At 40.3% G+C, this 14522-nt stretch overlaps 2 protein-coding genes across 2 annotated transcripts; both read left to right on the top strand.

The window, feature by feature from the left end:
- The first annotated feature begins 2868 nt into the window (after nucleotides 1-2868).
- On the top strand, nucleotides 2869-4614 carry LOC116213196. Its single transcript, XM_031548044.1, has one exon. It carries the CDS (start codon nucleotides 3612-3614, stop codon nucleotides 4284-4286), a length of 675 nt encoding a protein of 224 aa, XP_031403904.1. The 5' UTR covers nucleotides 2869-3611; the 3' UTR covers nucleotides 4287-4614.
- A 6668-nt stretch (nucleotides 4615-11282) lies between these two features.
- LOC116213510 (fasciclin-like arabinogalactan protein 2) lies at nucleotides 11283-13579 on the top strand. Its single transcript, XM_031548490.1, has 2 exons — nucleotides 11283-11881; nucleotides 12479-13579. The coding sequence occupies exons 1-2, from the start codon at nucleotides 11360-11362 to the stop codon at nucleotides 13190-13192; spliced, it is 1236 nt and encodes a 411-aa protein (XP_031404350.1). The 5' UTR covers nucleotides 11283-11359; the 3' UTR covers nucleotides 13193-13579.
- Nucleotides 13580-14522: the final 943 nt, after the last annotated feature.

Below are 14522 nucleotides of genomic sequence, written 5' to 3'. Positions count from 1 at the left end.
AGTCTCTATTGTGTCTGATAGGGACACCCGTTTCTTGAGCCATTTCTGGCGGAGCCTTTGGAAGATGGTGAACACCCAGCTGAACTTTAGTACAGTGTACCACCCGCAGACAAACGGACAAACAGAAGTGGTTAACAGGTCCTTGGGCAATCTGTTGAGAGGTTTAGTAGAGGAGCACGTGAAGAGCTGGGATCAGAAGTTAAGTCAGGCGGAGTTTGTGCACAATCACGCTGTTAATCGCAGCACTGGTTGCAGTCCCTTCTAGGTGGTCTATTCTATTACTCCCCGGGGACCCCTTGATCTGTTACCCGTGCCGGATAAGACCAGGGTTCATGGTACGGCGGCTGACTTCGTTTACGGGCTGCAGGAGATTCATGAGACTGTGCAAAATAATTTACAGAATGCTGCCATGAAATACAAGACTGTTTCTGATCGAAGGAGAAGGCGCGTGAAGTTTGAAGTTGGCGATTTTGTTTGGGCTGTCCTTACGAAGGATCGATTTTCTGTTGGTGACTACCACAAGCTCGCTGCTAGAAAGATTGGTCATGTGGAAGTCATTGAGAAGATCAATTCGAATGCCTATCGGCTTAAATTTCCTAGCCACATTCGTACTGCCGATGTGTTTAATGTGAAGCACCTGGTTCCTTACACAGGTGATAGCTCGGACAATGACGATTCGAGGACGAATTCTCTCCACCCAGGGGAGAATGATACGACAGAAGACCTGGCAAGTCGGTACCTGGAGAAATATAGGTTCTGACGACTCTATTTCGAAGGAAACGGCCTCCGGAGCAAAACTCACCGCTTCACCGTGATTTTTCGATATTTAAGGAAAATTCCATCGTTTAGGGTTTCAAACAGGCAATTTTTTGTTAATTAGGGTGTTTTTACAATTTTAGAAAAGTTTAGTTCTTTTTATGCAATTTAGGTTTTCTTAAACCCTATTTAAGAAACGTGTAAGCCCTAGGGTTGAATCAGTCGTCTTTTGGATTATCAATAAAATTCAAAACTTTCGTGCTTTGTCCAATCTCGGATCGATTCGAGTTTAATACTTATTTCCTGGTATTCGTAGAATCAATAGGTATAGAAGATCGTAGTTCCGGTATTCGTGCGCGAATCAACGAGTTTGTGACGGTTACTCGCGTTGTACGCTGCGTCAGGTAAGCTGTGAGTTATTCTAGCCCGGCAAAGACTAGTAGGAGTTAATAAAGATAGATGAATAAAAACAAAATTCATCAGTAGTCTCACATTAGCAAATATTAGAAATCATAGGTACTTAATTGCAACAATTCAAATAGTGGAATAAATTTAAAATGCCCTGCAAATGTTGGGTCCTTTTACACAATTAACTCTTTAAAATATTAAGTTATTTTTTTTCTTAATATTGTTATCTTTTGTAGGTTTTATACGGAAGTATATATTATTTATATAATACGTTACTAAGTTTGTACTTTAAGACTTTCTCCACTCACTAATTCTCTAGTCTTAAATCCGTCATTGCGCGTCTAATCACCTAAACCAATCCATATTGATCGTTATTGGTGATTTTTCCGTATAGAGAATTGATCTCCTTCGACTGGAGCTTCTATAGGATTAAAAGATTACTGACCATCTCCTACCCCAAAAAAAAAAAAGATTATTGACCATCATTTCTTCTATACATCATTGAAATTGCTACTTCATATATTCTCGATCATACATAATTTAACTCCTCAAGCATATAATGTCATAAATATCTGGAATCGGAAAGTCATCGTGCTAGAAATCATCGAAGGCACAAGTTGCAGTTTTTTTCTTCCAAGTCGATCGTTTTATGCTGAACCGAGCATACTTGAATAAATAGTTGCAATCCGTTATGAATTAACAAGAAATAACAATCATTGGGATGGGAGGACCTGATGACTTCTTTATGAAAAAGCATTCTATAAAGTAGAAGAAAACCATCATTTGGGGCGCAATATTGTAGAATTTATATTAAAAAAGAAAACCAACTACATATATGAATCACAAATGAATTAAATATCTCACATCTTAATTCGGGCTAAAAAGTACAATCCTTTCCTACATCTCAAACATTGTGTCATGATGAAATATTTGAAGGTATATATATTGTGCATTCGTGCCGAGTGAATTCTTTAATTTTCTTTAATCGATTTGACCTCAGGAGACTCGAATGAACCCTAAAGAAAAGAACTGGAAATTATCAAAGGAATATAATGCTTTTCTCCTAGGACTTTTACGTAATCGATGAATAATTGTACAATCAATCCACTCCCCCGTGAATATTCTTGCCCTGGCCACTTTACTAAAAGTAAAAGAAAAAAAAATGTTATATTCTTCCTTATAATAATACACTCTGAAAAGTGGCATTAGCCATTGTATGCTATACTTCTCTACTTTCTGCTTGCCTCCTCCTCATGGAAAATGAGAGTGATGGGTTTCTAAGCAAACCCTAATAAAAGCCTAAAAATTTTATGGAAAAAATTCATATAGAGGCTCTTCAGGTGAAATCCTGAAGATCTGATGTTGGCCCAGGTGGCCTCTTGGCTTCAAATCGCTATAGTGAGCTTCAGGTTTTACAGATAAGATGGCAATAAATAAAAACATATATATATATATATATATAATATTAACATATATCATATCATACACTACTATTACATGTTCTTTTTCTTTTTCCGGTAAAAAAGGAGACTCAATGCCAAGTACAATGAAAAAGAAATTCTAAATAACCAATAAAGGGATACAAGTAGTTTTACTAAGTATCGAATATATAATTTCTACAAGCGAGAACTTGTGTCACTGCTTTTCACTATCTTTTAATTGTATTATTATATGTTCTGTCCCCTGCTATCAGTCCATTGCTATGCTGTGCTTCCCCCTCTCTTTCTCTCTCCCATATTCTGTTTCTATGGTGGCAAATGGCAATAAAGAGACAGAGAGATGGGTGTGAATCAACAGTGCCATGTGTTGAGCTCAGAGGTCTTCACATGGCTTCTCTCCAATCCAAGCGCTGAGTCTGCCAAAACAATTAAATCTTGGAAAACTCAGGCCTCCTCTCAGGTTTCCAAAGAGCATCACTCAGTCTTACAAGAAAGACCCAACATTTTTTAAGGAGCAAAAAATGGTGAAGACTCTTCTTGGGAGTAGTGAGGCCTGTGGGGAAGGAAACAACCCAGAAAGAAATCGCATAAAAACCATTTAACACAAGAGAAGAGACACATTTAGATTTGTGTGTTTTTATTTATTAAGAAATAATTTTTTTTTTAATTTTCTATGTAATTAATATTCCTCAAATTCCTAACCTACCACCATTGATAGGATATGGCCATGGACAACTTAGTTTCATACTTTGCTTTTCCCTCTTCCCTTCTCCATCCCTCTCTTCAAAAGCTCCTCTGAAGCCCCTTTCAGTTCAATCCCTAAAAGAGTGACTGAGCGGGCGAACGAGCGAGTGGGTGATTGAGTAAGCGATTGCTTTTTCTGAATCACTTTGGCTCTCATCGGACTCAGCAGCATCAAATCTTTTTTACCCTTTTCTCGCTTTTTCGCCTCATCGAGGTTAGACCTCATTAGGTTCGTTCCTGTTAGTTTACTCGCCTTTTGAGTCGATGAAACTGGAGATACTCTCCGGCTATCGGATGGCGTCGAAAACATGCTCGTCTGTAAACCGACTATGTTCGATTGCTGTCCTCGCTGTGCTCCTCATTGGTGCCGGTTTTTTGGGCTCTTTGGGTGCCAAGCTACTTATCTCAGTTGCCCTAACATCGGTAGTTTTGCTCTCGACCTCTCTCCTCTTCATGTCTTCAAAGCAAAACTCATCAGGGCAGACAAAGTATGTGGAACCTTTGGAGCCAAAGTATGAGCAGTGTTCTGCACCGATGAAGGAAGACCGAGTAGCAGAGGAACAAGAAGACTGTAATGGGCAATTTGATGATTCTTTGGCATCCGAGAGCGAATGCATAAACCCCTCGTCGACAAGCGAGGATTCGGAGGTTGATTGGCCATTGGATCGAACCCCTGAGTGCTCCGATGGTTCGATCTCTGACGAGGAGAGCCTCATTGAGATAGCCATTCCAAGCGGGCACTATATTGTCGGTCGCAAGGAAGACCCCGAACACCACAAGTTCTACAAGAAGAAGATGCCAGACTTCTTCCCAGATTCAGTTTTCCAAGGAAACAGCCTCATAGACCTGCTGGGCGAGATGAACGAGGAGGATAACTTGATCGAGATCGACATATCAGCAGGATCGATCAAGTGCTCAAGGTTCGGGATCAAAGCTTGACTATTGATTTGAGTTGTGTCTTGATAAATTGCTTGCTTCATGGCTGGTATATAGTGCATTAAGTTTTTGATCCCATCTTGGGATTTGATATATAAGCCAAGTGAAATTAGGGTTTTAGAAGGGTTAACACATAATGTTCTTGATTTGCTTTGGATGCCCCTGGGTACTCATTAAAGCAAATGTACTATGGCCCTTTTGTTTTCTCCTAATGCACCATTAAAGTAAATTAACAAAAAATAGAGAAATAGGGTAGTCATGCAGATGCCTTCGCACAGAATTAGGAGATTCCTGATTCGATTCTCACCAGTAAATTTCGTATTATCTCTTTATTTAGCTTTTCTTAATATTTTAGGATCATGTGAAACACATATTAAAAAAATAAATAATAAAAGGAGAGAAGAAGACATACATCGACTTGCATTTTTCTTTTCTTCTAAGTGATAATCCTTAATTCCTTTTGTAGCGAATCATATCTTATATTGGTTGTTATATTGGGCCCTATTCACATGATGACCATACATCATATCTTTAAGTTTTGATACGTATGGCAAGGCATGATATCGCATTGGAAATTATATTGGGACATATCTGTTCATAATGAGGGTAAAGTTACTCAGTTGCTCGAATAATATTGGGACATATCTTTTCATAATGAGCGTAAAGTTACTCAGTTCGAATAGATCAGGTATATTGCTTCATGAACTTATGGCTTGCGTTCAACATAACTTCTGCCTGGTTCGATCAATTAAGGGCACTTGACGCTACTGTTTCTAGGCGGTCATTCTGGCCAACTAAGATGGCTCGATCGCTTATTTATAAAAAAAAAAAAAGAAAAAATGAAAAAAAAAAAGATGGCTCGATGGCTTGGACAAACTTGCCGTTAATTATGGGCTTGATATATATCTTCACCTAGTCTAGCTGACCAGGAGAATGGTAGTTCAATATTTTGGTTAAAGATATATGTCCCAGTGGCACATCCTTCTTGCTGATCAGCATCTGTAACCTTCCCTCTAACGGTCGCAAATCCACCGAGCCCCAAAAAAAAAAAAGAAAATTCCAAACGAGCAGTTTATCATATTATATGCATGAAATCAATGGGTCAAAATACAAAATTTTCCATTGAAAGCCATACGCAAAGGCTTATACAGCTTAAAAGGCATCAACGAATCTACAAGCCATGACTTGAAAGTAGACACCACAACCTACGGACCTGAAATGCAAAACACAATTAACCTTTTATACATCTCAGTTGGAGTTTTGATTTTTTGGCCTAAGCATCCGTATCATTTTGGAATAATTCCCAGAAAATATACTGAATAGAAATGGCAATTTCCCCGTCTTTTCCTAATGAACAATCCAAGGATCGATGTACAACTGACACATGACCCATCTTCGTCCGACCTTCAAAAATGTTAAGCGGTCTAGACCTAATCATCACGTACGGTTATAGATCCCAAGGAACATTCCAAGACAAGTTAAATTACAGCGAGGATATATCTTGATGGAAAATTAAGCTTCCAGTGGAGGGATTTGAAACTCTAGAAGTACTTCGTAATCAGAGTCAAGCCAATACCAAACGAGATTAGTTTTAACTAATAGATTCCGGATACCCATAGTTTCAAAAAAAAATATAAATTTCTTATTGGAAAGATTTTAAGAAAGACGACTTCCTTTAATATGTCGGAAGCATTTTCTTTTTTTGGTTTCCCTCAATACAAACCGCATCGAACGTCTAGGGGATACCTATCAACATGATGGGAGAAGACGAACTTTAATATTCCATGGGCTGGAGATTCCTAAGCCCATTTAAAGAGACTTCTGTTGATGGATGGGATTGGATCATTTGTAGTCCATAGATATGCACTAGGCTGCTGGCTGCTCTGCAAGACTGATGAAGCCAAGTACAATGCAAATCTGAAATGCGACTACGACTACAAAGGGGGACAATATCTAGAATTAGATTCCTAATGTCCCACTGAATAAAGCGTGCGGGCTAGAAATATATAGCTTCCACAAAAACGCGTGAGTCGCTCTCAATCCAGATTTTGTTCCACCCAAGAAGATGACTACGAGGACCGCTTGAGTCTCAGCATGCAGGAGTGATGGAGCAATTGTGGGAGCACACCGGGATTGAAAGATGGCGTTTCTGCTAGATCGGGCAATCCCTGCAATGCTGGCTTTGACTTTGCTCCATGCAGCATCTGTCTTGATGAGGATCCAAGTAAAGGTCTAAGAATCGAATTGAGCTGAAAAAGCCGACTTGTATTACCTCTGTAAGTACAATAAATAAGTCCAGCCATATGACCAAAAATAAGAAAGAAGAAATACAATAGGAAAAGTAATCTACGCTACCCAAAAATACATATAATGCTATCCTAATATACAAGATTCCTAATAAAAGGTCAGGAGGCTTGGGTGGGATGTATTATTGTAGATGGTGTTGTCCTTTGTAACCTTCGAGCTGTTCAAGTGATTCTTACAAGCAGTTGACAGGCGTTGTATAACCTGATGAAGATCAGCCCGAGTCCCTGAATGCAAGCAATCATTTCTTAAATTCTGGAACATACAAAGCATAAGGAAACCAAATAAATAATGACAAGGGGGCTGATGCAATTTTAGACATAAGAAGCTGAGTAGGTTGGCAGATTATAAACTGCCTAAGAAAGGACGGGTCACTCTTTGGCCGACACATTGCAAAACTATTGTACCGAGCGTGCTAAGGCGCTGTCCCAGGGAATGATGCCGAAAGCACCAGTTATCCTCACCGGCCTACAGCATTGCTGCACAGCGCAAGAAGTCCGTAGGTACAGGCGGTAATTGGGTTTCGTAGTGATGTCGCTGATCGTGTGTCGCAGGTGGGTTGAATGCGTTCAGACAATGAAACGGTCTTGAGGGTTAGACCATCAAAGTTCTACCCATGGACGCGTGATACTGATACATGTACCTTGAAGCGCAAGAAAGGATGAGCGGCTGATTAGTCAGCTCGAAGAAGGTATGCAGCTGGGCTACTAGGTGATTTGTGCGAGACACAAGTGACTCGGCTGAAGCAACCGAGTGTCGATAGAATTCTCAGCCCAAAAGCAGAGAAGGGAGATAGGCCCGATCCCTGCCCAAAAGCGAGATTCGGTGGAAGGTTTGCGGAACCGAGGGCTCCGATTGAAAGGTAAATAATGAGATACTTAGTGAAACTACCCGTATCCATTTATTAGTTATTTATGATTTATCTTTTATTGTGCTAGACTTTGAACTTCCTTTGTAACTGAAAAAAAAAATCTCTTCACATTTAAAACATTATTTGGTAAGAATATTCGGGACTAATTAATATTAAGTTCAGATGTATGAAGAGTACGAAAATAAGAAGCTGACGTTCTTAATTTAAGTAGAGAGTTTGGTAATTATTTGAACACCTATTATGTTAAGAAAAAAATATTTGTAATTAATTTATATTTTCAATTTTAAATGTTGAAGTATGTTAAGTTGAATTTTAAAGATCAATTACTTATAAGTAATTTAGTTATATTCAATTTCAATATTATCAATGATAATTTATTTTTAAGTGGAAGACTTATATGTATTACATATTGAATTGTTTTATAACAAATATTAGAACTTCAAACATACTAACTTATTGTCATTTATTTCACCGGAAAAAAATAGTCATTTAAATATGAAGTTTCTATTTCTATGCTCCATGATTCTTTTCTTTTTCAAAAAAAAAAAAAGAAATTATAGAATGTGATACAGGTAAGCATCTGCTGGTCATGATGCGTGAGACATTCAACTCGAACATTAGGAGGCAAATTATTGGACTATTGTTGAAATTGCTTGCAATGCAGCTGTAGCTAAATTAATTACATTTTGGCACATGAAAAGCTGGTGAACTAGGAGCTCGATTTTAACTTTTAGGAATGACGGATTTCAGTTAAAAGTTCCTATCATCATATATTATATAAATTAATTGGCAAAAATAAAGGAGAGACTGATACTGTAACACCCCAACGGAGACTAATAGAGACTGATGTTGATCGATACAAAAGACCATTAACTAGGTTAGTAACTTCCAACAGAGTCAAAGCATAACCACAACTATTAACCTCAACCTGCCTCTCAACGTCCTACTATTGTCAATATGAGGTTTTAGCAGAATATTGCCGAATGAAAATGTGGTCTAATGCATTTATGCTTATCTTTAACTCGAGAATAAGATGTTCCAAGTTCGATTGTCTCCAGTATAATTTCTTGTATTGACGTGCTGCATACTATCTACCTCTGTATCTTAAGATTTTGTTTTCAGCCGAATGAATACAACTTCAATCTTCGTACTGTTGTCATAGAAAACATAACTAGATATGTGGTAAGGTCCAAACAGCGATACTCCTTGTAATTAACAACATACCCCAAAAAGACCGAACGGAACGAAGAGGCCCTGCCCATATCTTTCTCCTCTCCTCATAGGGGGCTCAATATGAAATCCTATTTTCTTGCAAGACCCCGTTCGGACAAGGGAAAACTCCTGTAGAGAGATCCCCTAGTTTCAGAGAAGGAACCGACAAAGGCAAAAGGTAATTTCAGAGCTTCAAACATGACAGGATCCAGGGATGCATTGTTTTTTCACTTTTGTCGTTGGTTCTCATGGACGTGAAGATAGAGCTTGTGTGCTGTTAAAAAAGTAGCTGGTCTCCGCCCCTTCTATTAGTAGGGCTGCGTATCCGTAGTTTGAATCCACTTCTCAGTGGTCGAAGGCACAGTCTTCGTCTCCTTGAATCGAATGCTAGTTTCTTCGAGAATTGCTTATGGCAAAGGACGATGCCCGCGCTTCAGGTCGATCGGAAAGACAAAAAGGATCCGCTCTAGCGCCATTTTCCAGAATTCTAGTAATTGTTGGGCATCATAAAGGAAAAACAGACCGAAATCCTCCCCCTACAGGATTTGTGCAAGTGCATCGATGCATGGCTCCCCTAATTTTCTGAGTTCTAACTAACTAAGACGTAGGTTTTCAGAAATTAAATCAAGAACTGGAAGCGATAATATCTTTTGAAGCACAATGAAAATAACATTTTACATACCATTGGTACAAAATAAAGTTGCTCGAAGAAAATGATGTCCCTTTTTGTTTTTTTTCTAATTATATTTTTTTTGAACAATTTCCTTAATTAATTGCACGAACAAAAAAAAAAGGCGTAATCAGGTTTTCTAATTTCTATTATCCAATTGAAAGGGACAATTGGAGTCCGAACGAAATGACAGCCTGGACCCAGCAAAGTGTCTTTGTGCTGTGTGTTGAAGAGAGGGAATAAAGAAAAAAATCCAAAAATGTTAAAAGAATATTAAGTCTAAAAATATAAATTAATAGCAGGTGTAGGTATGTGATGACGTGGCCCACTAGAGCACCTTAATCCACGTGGCCCAGCATGATACGCCATTGTTAACGCCAGGCTGGCTCCATGGCATTCTGTGCCACCGACACTTGCGGGTCCCACGTACAACTAAATATATTATCTCCAATTATTAATGGATAATAAAATTAGTAATCTACTACTAAATCCAGAAAAAAGTTATTAATTGCAGGTAAAATGGCACTATCATAATCTGATTAGCATGCATTATGCAGAAGATTATCTTATCTCAATAATTCGCCGATGACCATCAAATGATTAACCTAATACTTTATGACCGGAGGGTGTTCGAACTTTTGGAAGGCTCGATGCGATCTGAATTAAATTTCCAAGCGTTAGTTGAACAATGCAAGTTCTGATAGATAAGGGATGAATGGACTCTATTTTTTATCAACCATTTCAAATGCAATTACGTACCTTTCTTGTGATCTAGATTTGTGCTATCATGGTATATTAATTGAAGTCCGATTCATTTAATCCGTTGCGATATATATATATATATATATATATATCATTTCGAAGAGAAGTTGAAATAATTTTATTCCAATATTCTTGTCCATTGAGCAATTCAATTTGCAATGATTGAATCTTGTAGAAGAAGTCGGTGAATGCTCGTGGCCCGTCGGGTCAATTGGCTTAGAAAACGACAACTAGCCAAGAATTTTTGGGAAAATATAATAAACATGTGATAATAAAAATGCCGACTAATCAATGAGAATCATTGTAATATAATATTTGAAAAGTACATTAATTTATGCGTCTTTTTTTTTTCTTTTGTGAACTTATGATTTTATCGGATAGTTCAAAATTACGATCACAATATAACTAACTGTATGGGTCTAGTTCCATGACTTTTGCCGTCAAATATACCAATCCACTGGACCCTCGAACTCAGAATAATGTCTCGAGTAACATCTTCTAATTTCCATGAAAGCCAAAAGTGCGATGGAGGAAGCTCATCTAAGTTAAAAGTACAATCCAACTATAATCATGTCTCCCCCAAAGAAGATTACACACATTATGCTTGAATAGGTCAATATGTTGCCACTTTTTTTTTTTGGGTAAATATGTTGCCACTTTTAGCCATTACATGAAACATTATAACCGTAGGTGCTTATATTCCGTAATCGGCTGAAGCTAGACACTTATATCGGCAATAAAAAACGCAACATACTAAGAACTTACCATATATTTTGTAACACTGAGGCCACATATCAGGATGTAACGGATATCTAATAATAATTTGCATATTGGACTAAGAGAAAGCACTAATTTTCTTTTTCCACCATGAGGAAGCAGATAATTATCATCAAGGCGATGTAGCATAATGGTTTATGCGCTTCGCTAAACCTTAATTAGCACATATTTGCTAATAGTGTCGGCGTGTAATATCGAGATGGAAAAGATATTTAGAATTATTTATTACATCAGGCCGAATTAAAGAGATCACTAATTAGCAACGGTTAATACTTCCCGACACTTTGGAAAATTGCTGTTTGGCAACGATCAAATGTGACCGCACGCATAGGGCCCATCTCTACCTAATGCCAAGCTGTCATATAATTTTCCAGAGGCCCCAAATATATACACTCGCTATCCCAATTTCCTCCCACTATCCACACACTAGACCTCCAACGCATCCTCTTCCAATCCCCTCCGGTGCTGGAAACTGCCACGATGAAGCCGGTGCGGTCAGTGGTCGCGGGCATTGCCGCCGTTCTCATGGCCCTTGTCCTCTTAGGGTCATCCCCCCAGGCCGATGCCCACAACATCACCCGGATACTTGCCAAGCACCCGGAGTACTCGACCTTCAACCACTACCTTACGCTGACCCACCTGGCTGTGGAGATCAACCGCCGCCTCACCATCACGGTCCTCGCGGTGGACAACTCGGCCATGTCGGACCTCCTCGCGAAGCACCTCTCACTCGGGACCATCAAGAACGTGCTGTCCCTCCACATTCTCGTGGATTACTTTGGGGCCAAGAAACTCCACCAGCTCACCGACCGAACCACCTCCACATCCACCCTCTTCCAGGCCTCAGGCGCAGCCCCCGGCACTGCCGGCTATGTGAACATCACTGACCTCAAGGGCGGGAAGGTCGCGTTCGGGTCCACCGAGACCGGGGACCTCAATGCCATGTTTGTCAAGTCCGTTGACGAGCGTCCCTACAACATCTCTGTCTTGCAAATCAGTCAGGTAAAAATTATTTATTTATTTTAATTAACAATTACGGTCGGAAAATTGATTAGATTAGCATGTGAATTTCATTAATGAGCTCATTGGACAGGTTTTGACTTACCTGTCAGTCCATTGAATTTCGTTAATATATTGAGTTTAACCCATAAACTTTATGTAACATTCGGTTTTGGCACCAAACTTTGTATCTACGGTTTTAATACCTAAAATCTATTTCATGTGGACGCTTATGATCCTATTCATACCCACCACCATACATAATGCTCAATGAAGATCAGGTTTGACGACAAGAAGTATATGTCACACGTTCTTATTTTTTGCCTGAAGTAATTATCTTAACATTTAACTTTTATTGAAAAGAAAGATATAAATGGAACGCAGTGATGCATTTAATGCAATATATGTGGCAATTTTGAACCTATTGATTCTTCCTAATATCATAGCAAATGAGACTTTAGGTATGAATCAAAAGTTTGGGGGAAAATGTGAGCTCATGTAAATATAGGGGACTGGTTTGCAATTTTGTCTTCCTTTTCCTTAAGATTGATTAGTTGTCATTAATGACTCTCACGTGGATTATCTATATACGCTGTGCAGGTCTTGACTTCGCCGGAGGCGGAGGCCCCGACGGCGGCGCCGAGCGACCTGAACCTGACGGCGATCCTGACGAAGCAGGGCTGCAAGGCGTTCGCCGACCTCATAACCTCCTCCGGCGCGGGGCACACGTTCCAGGAGAACATAGACGGCGGGCTGACGGTGTTCTGCCCGCCCGACAGCGTGGTGAACGCGTTCATGCCCAAGTACAAGAACCTCACGGCGGCGCAGAAGGCCTCCCTCATCCTCTACCACGGCGTCCCCGTCTACCAGTCCCTCCAGGGGATGAAGTCCAGCAACGGCGTCATGAACACCCTCGCGACGGACGGCGCGAACAAGTACGACTTCACGATCCAGAACGACGGCGAGGAAGTGACGTTGAAGACGAAGGTCACGACGGCGACGATCACCGGCACGGTGATCGACCAGGACCCGCTCATCGTCTTCAAGGTCGACAAGGTCCTGCAGCCGCGGGAGCTCTTTAAGGCCTCGGAGGCCGAGGAGGCGGAGGCCCCGGCGCCGAAGGCCACGAAGAAGAAGAAGAAGTCCACCGACGACTCCGACGCTGAGGCAGATTCCCCCGACGCTTACTCCCCGGACGGCGAGCCGTCAGACTTGACGGAAGAAGACAAGGACGGGGCGGCGGGGCTCGTCGCCGGCGGGAGACTGCTGGCGGGTGTGGTACTGAGCTTGTGCTTGTCGGTGGCGATGCTGTGAGAGAGTATTATCGTCTGGAATCGGGTGTAATTGCTCAGACAAATATCCACCGTTAGATGCAAATCTTCATATCAAATCTCAAGATCCAATTGGTCCATAGTTAGAGAGTCTATAGAAAAATCCAGATGTGATTATGCGTGGTGGGGTCGGAAAGAACGTGATACAGACATGGCTTTTTCTTTGTCAAAATTTGCTCTTTTTTTTTTAAAAAAAAATTATTATTGTGGCTTTAGATGAATAGGGCTTATAGATCTGTCCTGTTGCATTTTTGTGATTTTGCTTTTTTTAATTTTCTATTTCTTTGTTGATTGGAAAAGATTTGCAAAATAATGTGAAAATGAGGGTCCATACAGGAATATTATTCCATTGTTTGATTTTGTGGTTTTATTTACAATCTCAATAATAGCGTAAAATCTCTTCTCTTAAATCATTAATCTTTTGATTCATGATGATGCATCAACTGGTCCACCTTATAAACCGACAGTCGAGTTGGATGTGCGTCAGGATCGCGGGAGTTAAGAGTCTATCTTACTATCAATCCAAATAATCGGCCATTTACACTAAACATAATAGTTTCGTGACCTTTATAGCTATTCAAAATGGGAAAAAGAGCTCATACATAGATGCGTAAATGATCATGACATTCCAACGTGCTGAAGAACATAATCTCGTAACAGTAACAATTTCTGATCAGTTGATCTCCACGGGCATGCCGATGAGTGATATTTAATACCCGAAATCCACGCAACGGATATTATGCTTTGCACCGAGATAGTGCAAGCCTACCGGTCCTTCACTTCCACAAGGATAAAGTTGCGGTGCGATCTTCTTCTCCTCTAGTTCTTTCAGCAGGGGTGTGAATACACGGCCCAAGCAGCATTGAGCTGATCGCTCCTGATGAACAGCCTCCGCTCTCCTCTCACCGCATCTTATAGGATCCTCTCATATACGTCAGGTGCTTCTCTCAGGTACCTAGAAACCGATCCAAGGCAAAAGTCGAGCTTTTTCATTGGCATTACGTGATATTCAAGCAACAGAGGGAATTGGAGGATTGGATGCTGAGTTCAAGCAATGGCATGAGGGTTCGACTTTTTGACCTTGCCTTGAGGAGTAGTTAAGATCACCGCTATCCAATCTCATTCCAAGCCCAGGACCTTCTTGTTGATCTTAAGGTACACGGCTTCATCAGGCTGCACCCGGATCACTAGCTCATTCGTACCATTATCTGAATTGGTCCTGAAATTCCGGATGTACAGCTTCCTTGAAATTCCGGATGTGCAGCTTCCTTGGCACATGCCTGAACTGAACTCTGATCTCAACTCTGAAAATT

Source organism: Punica granatum, chromosome 7, assembly GCF_007655135.1.
Source record: "Punica granatum isolate Tunisia-2019 chromosome 7, ASM765513v2, whole genome shotgun sequence".
In the NCBI taxonomy this organism is placed as follows: domain Eukaryota; kingdom Viridiplantae; phylum Streptophyta; class Magnoliopsida; order Myrtales; family Lythraceae; genus Punica; species Punica granatum.
Note: the sequence above shows the minus strand (reverse complement) of the source record. Positions and strands in the feature narration are given on the sequence as shown.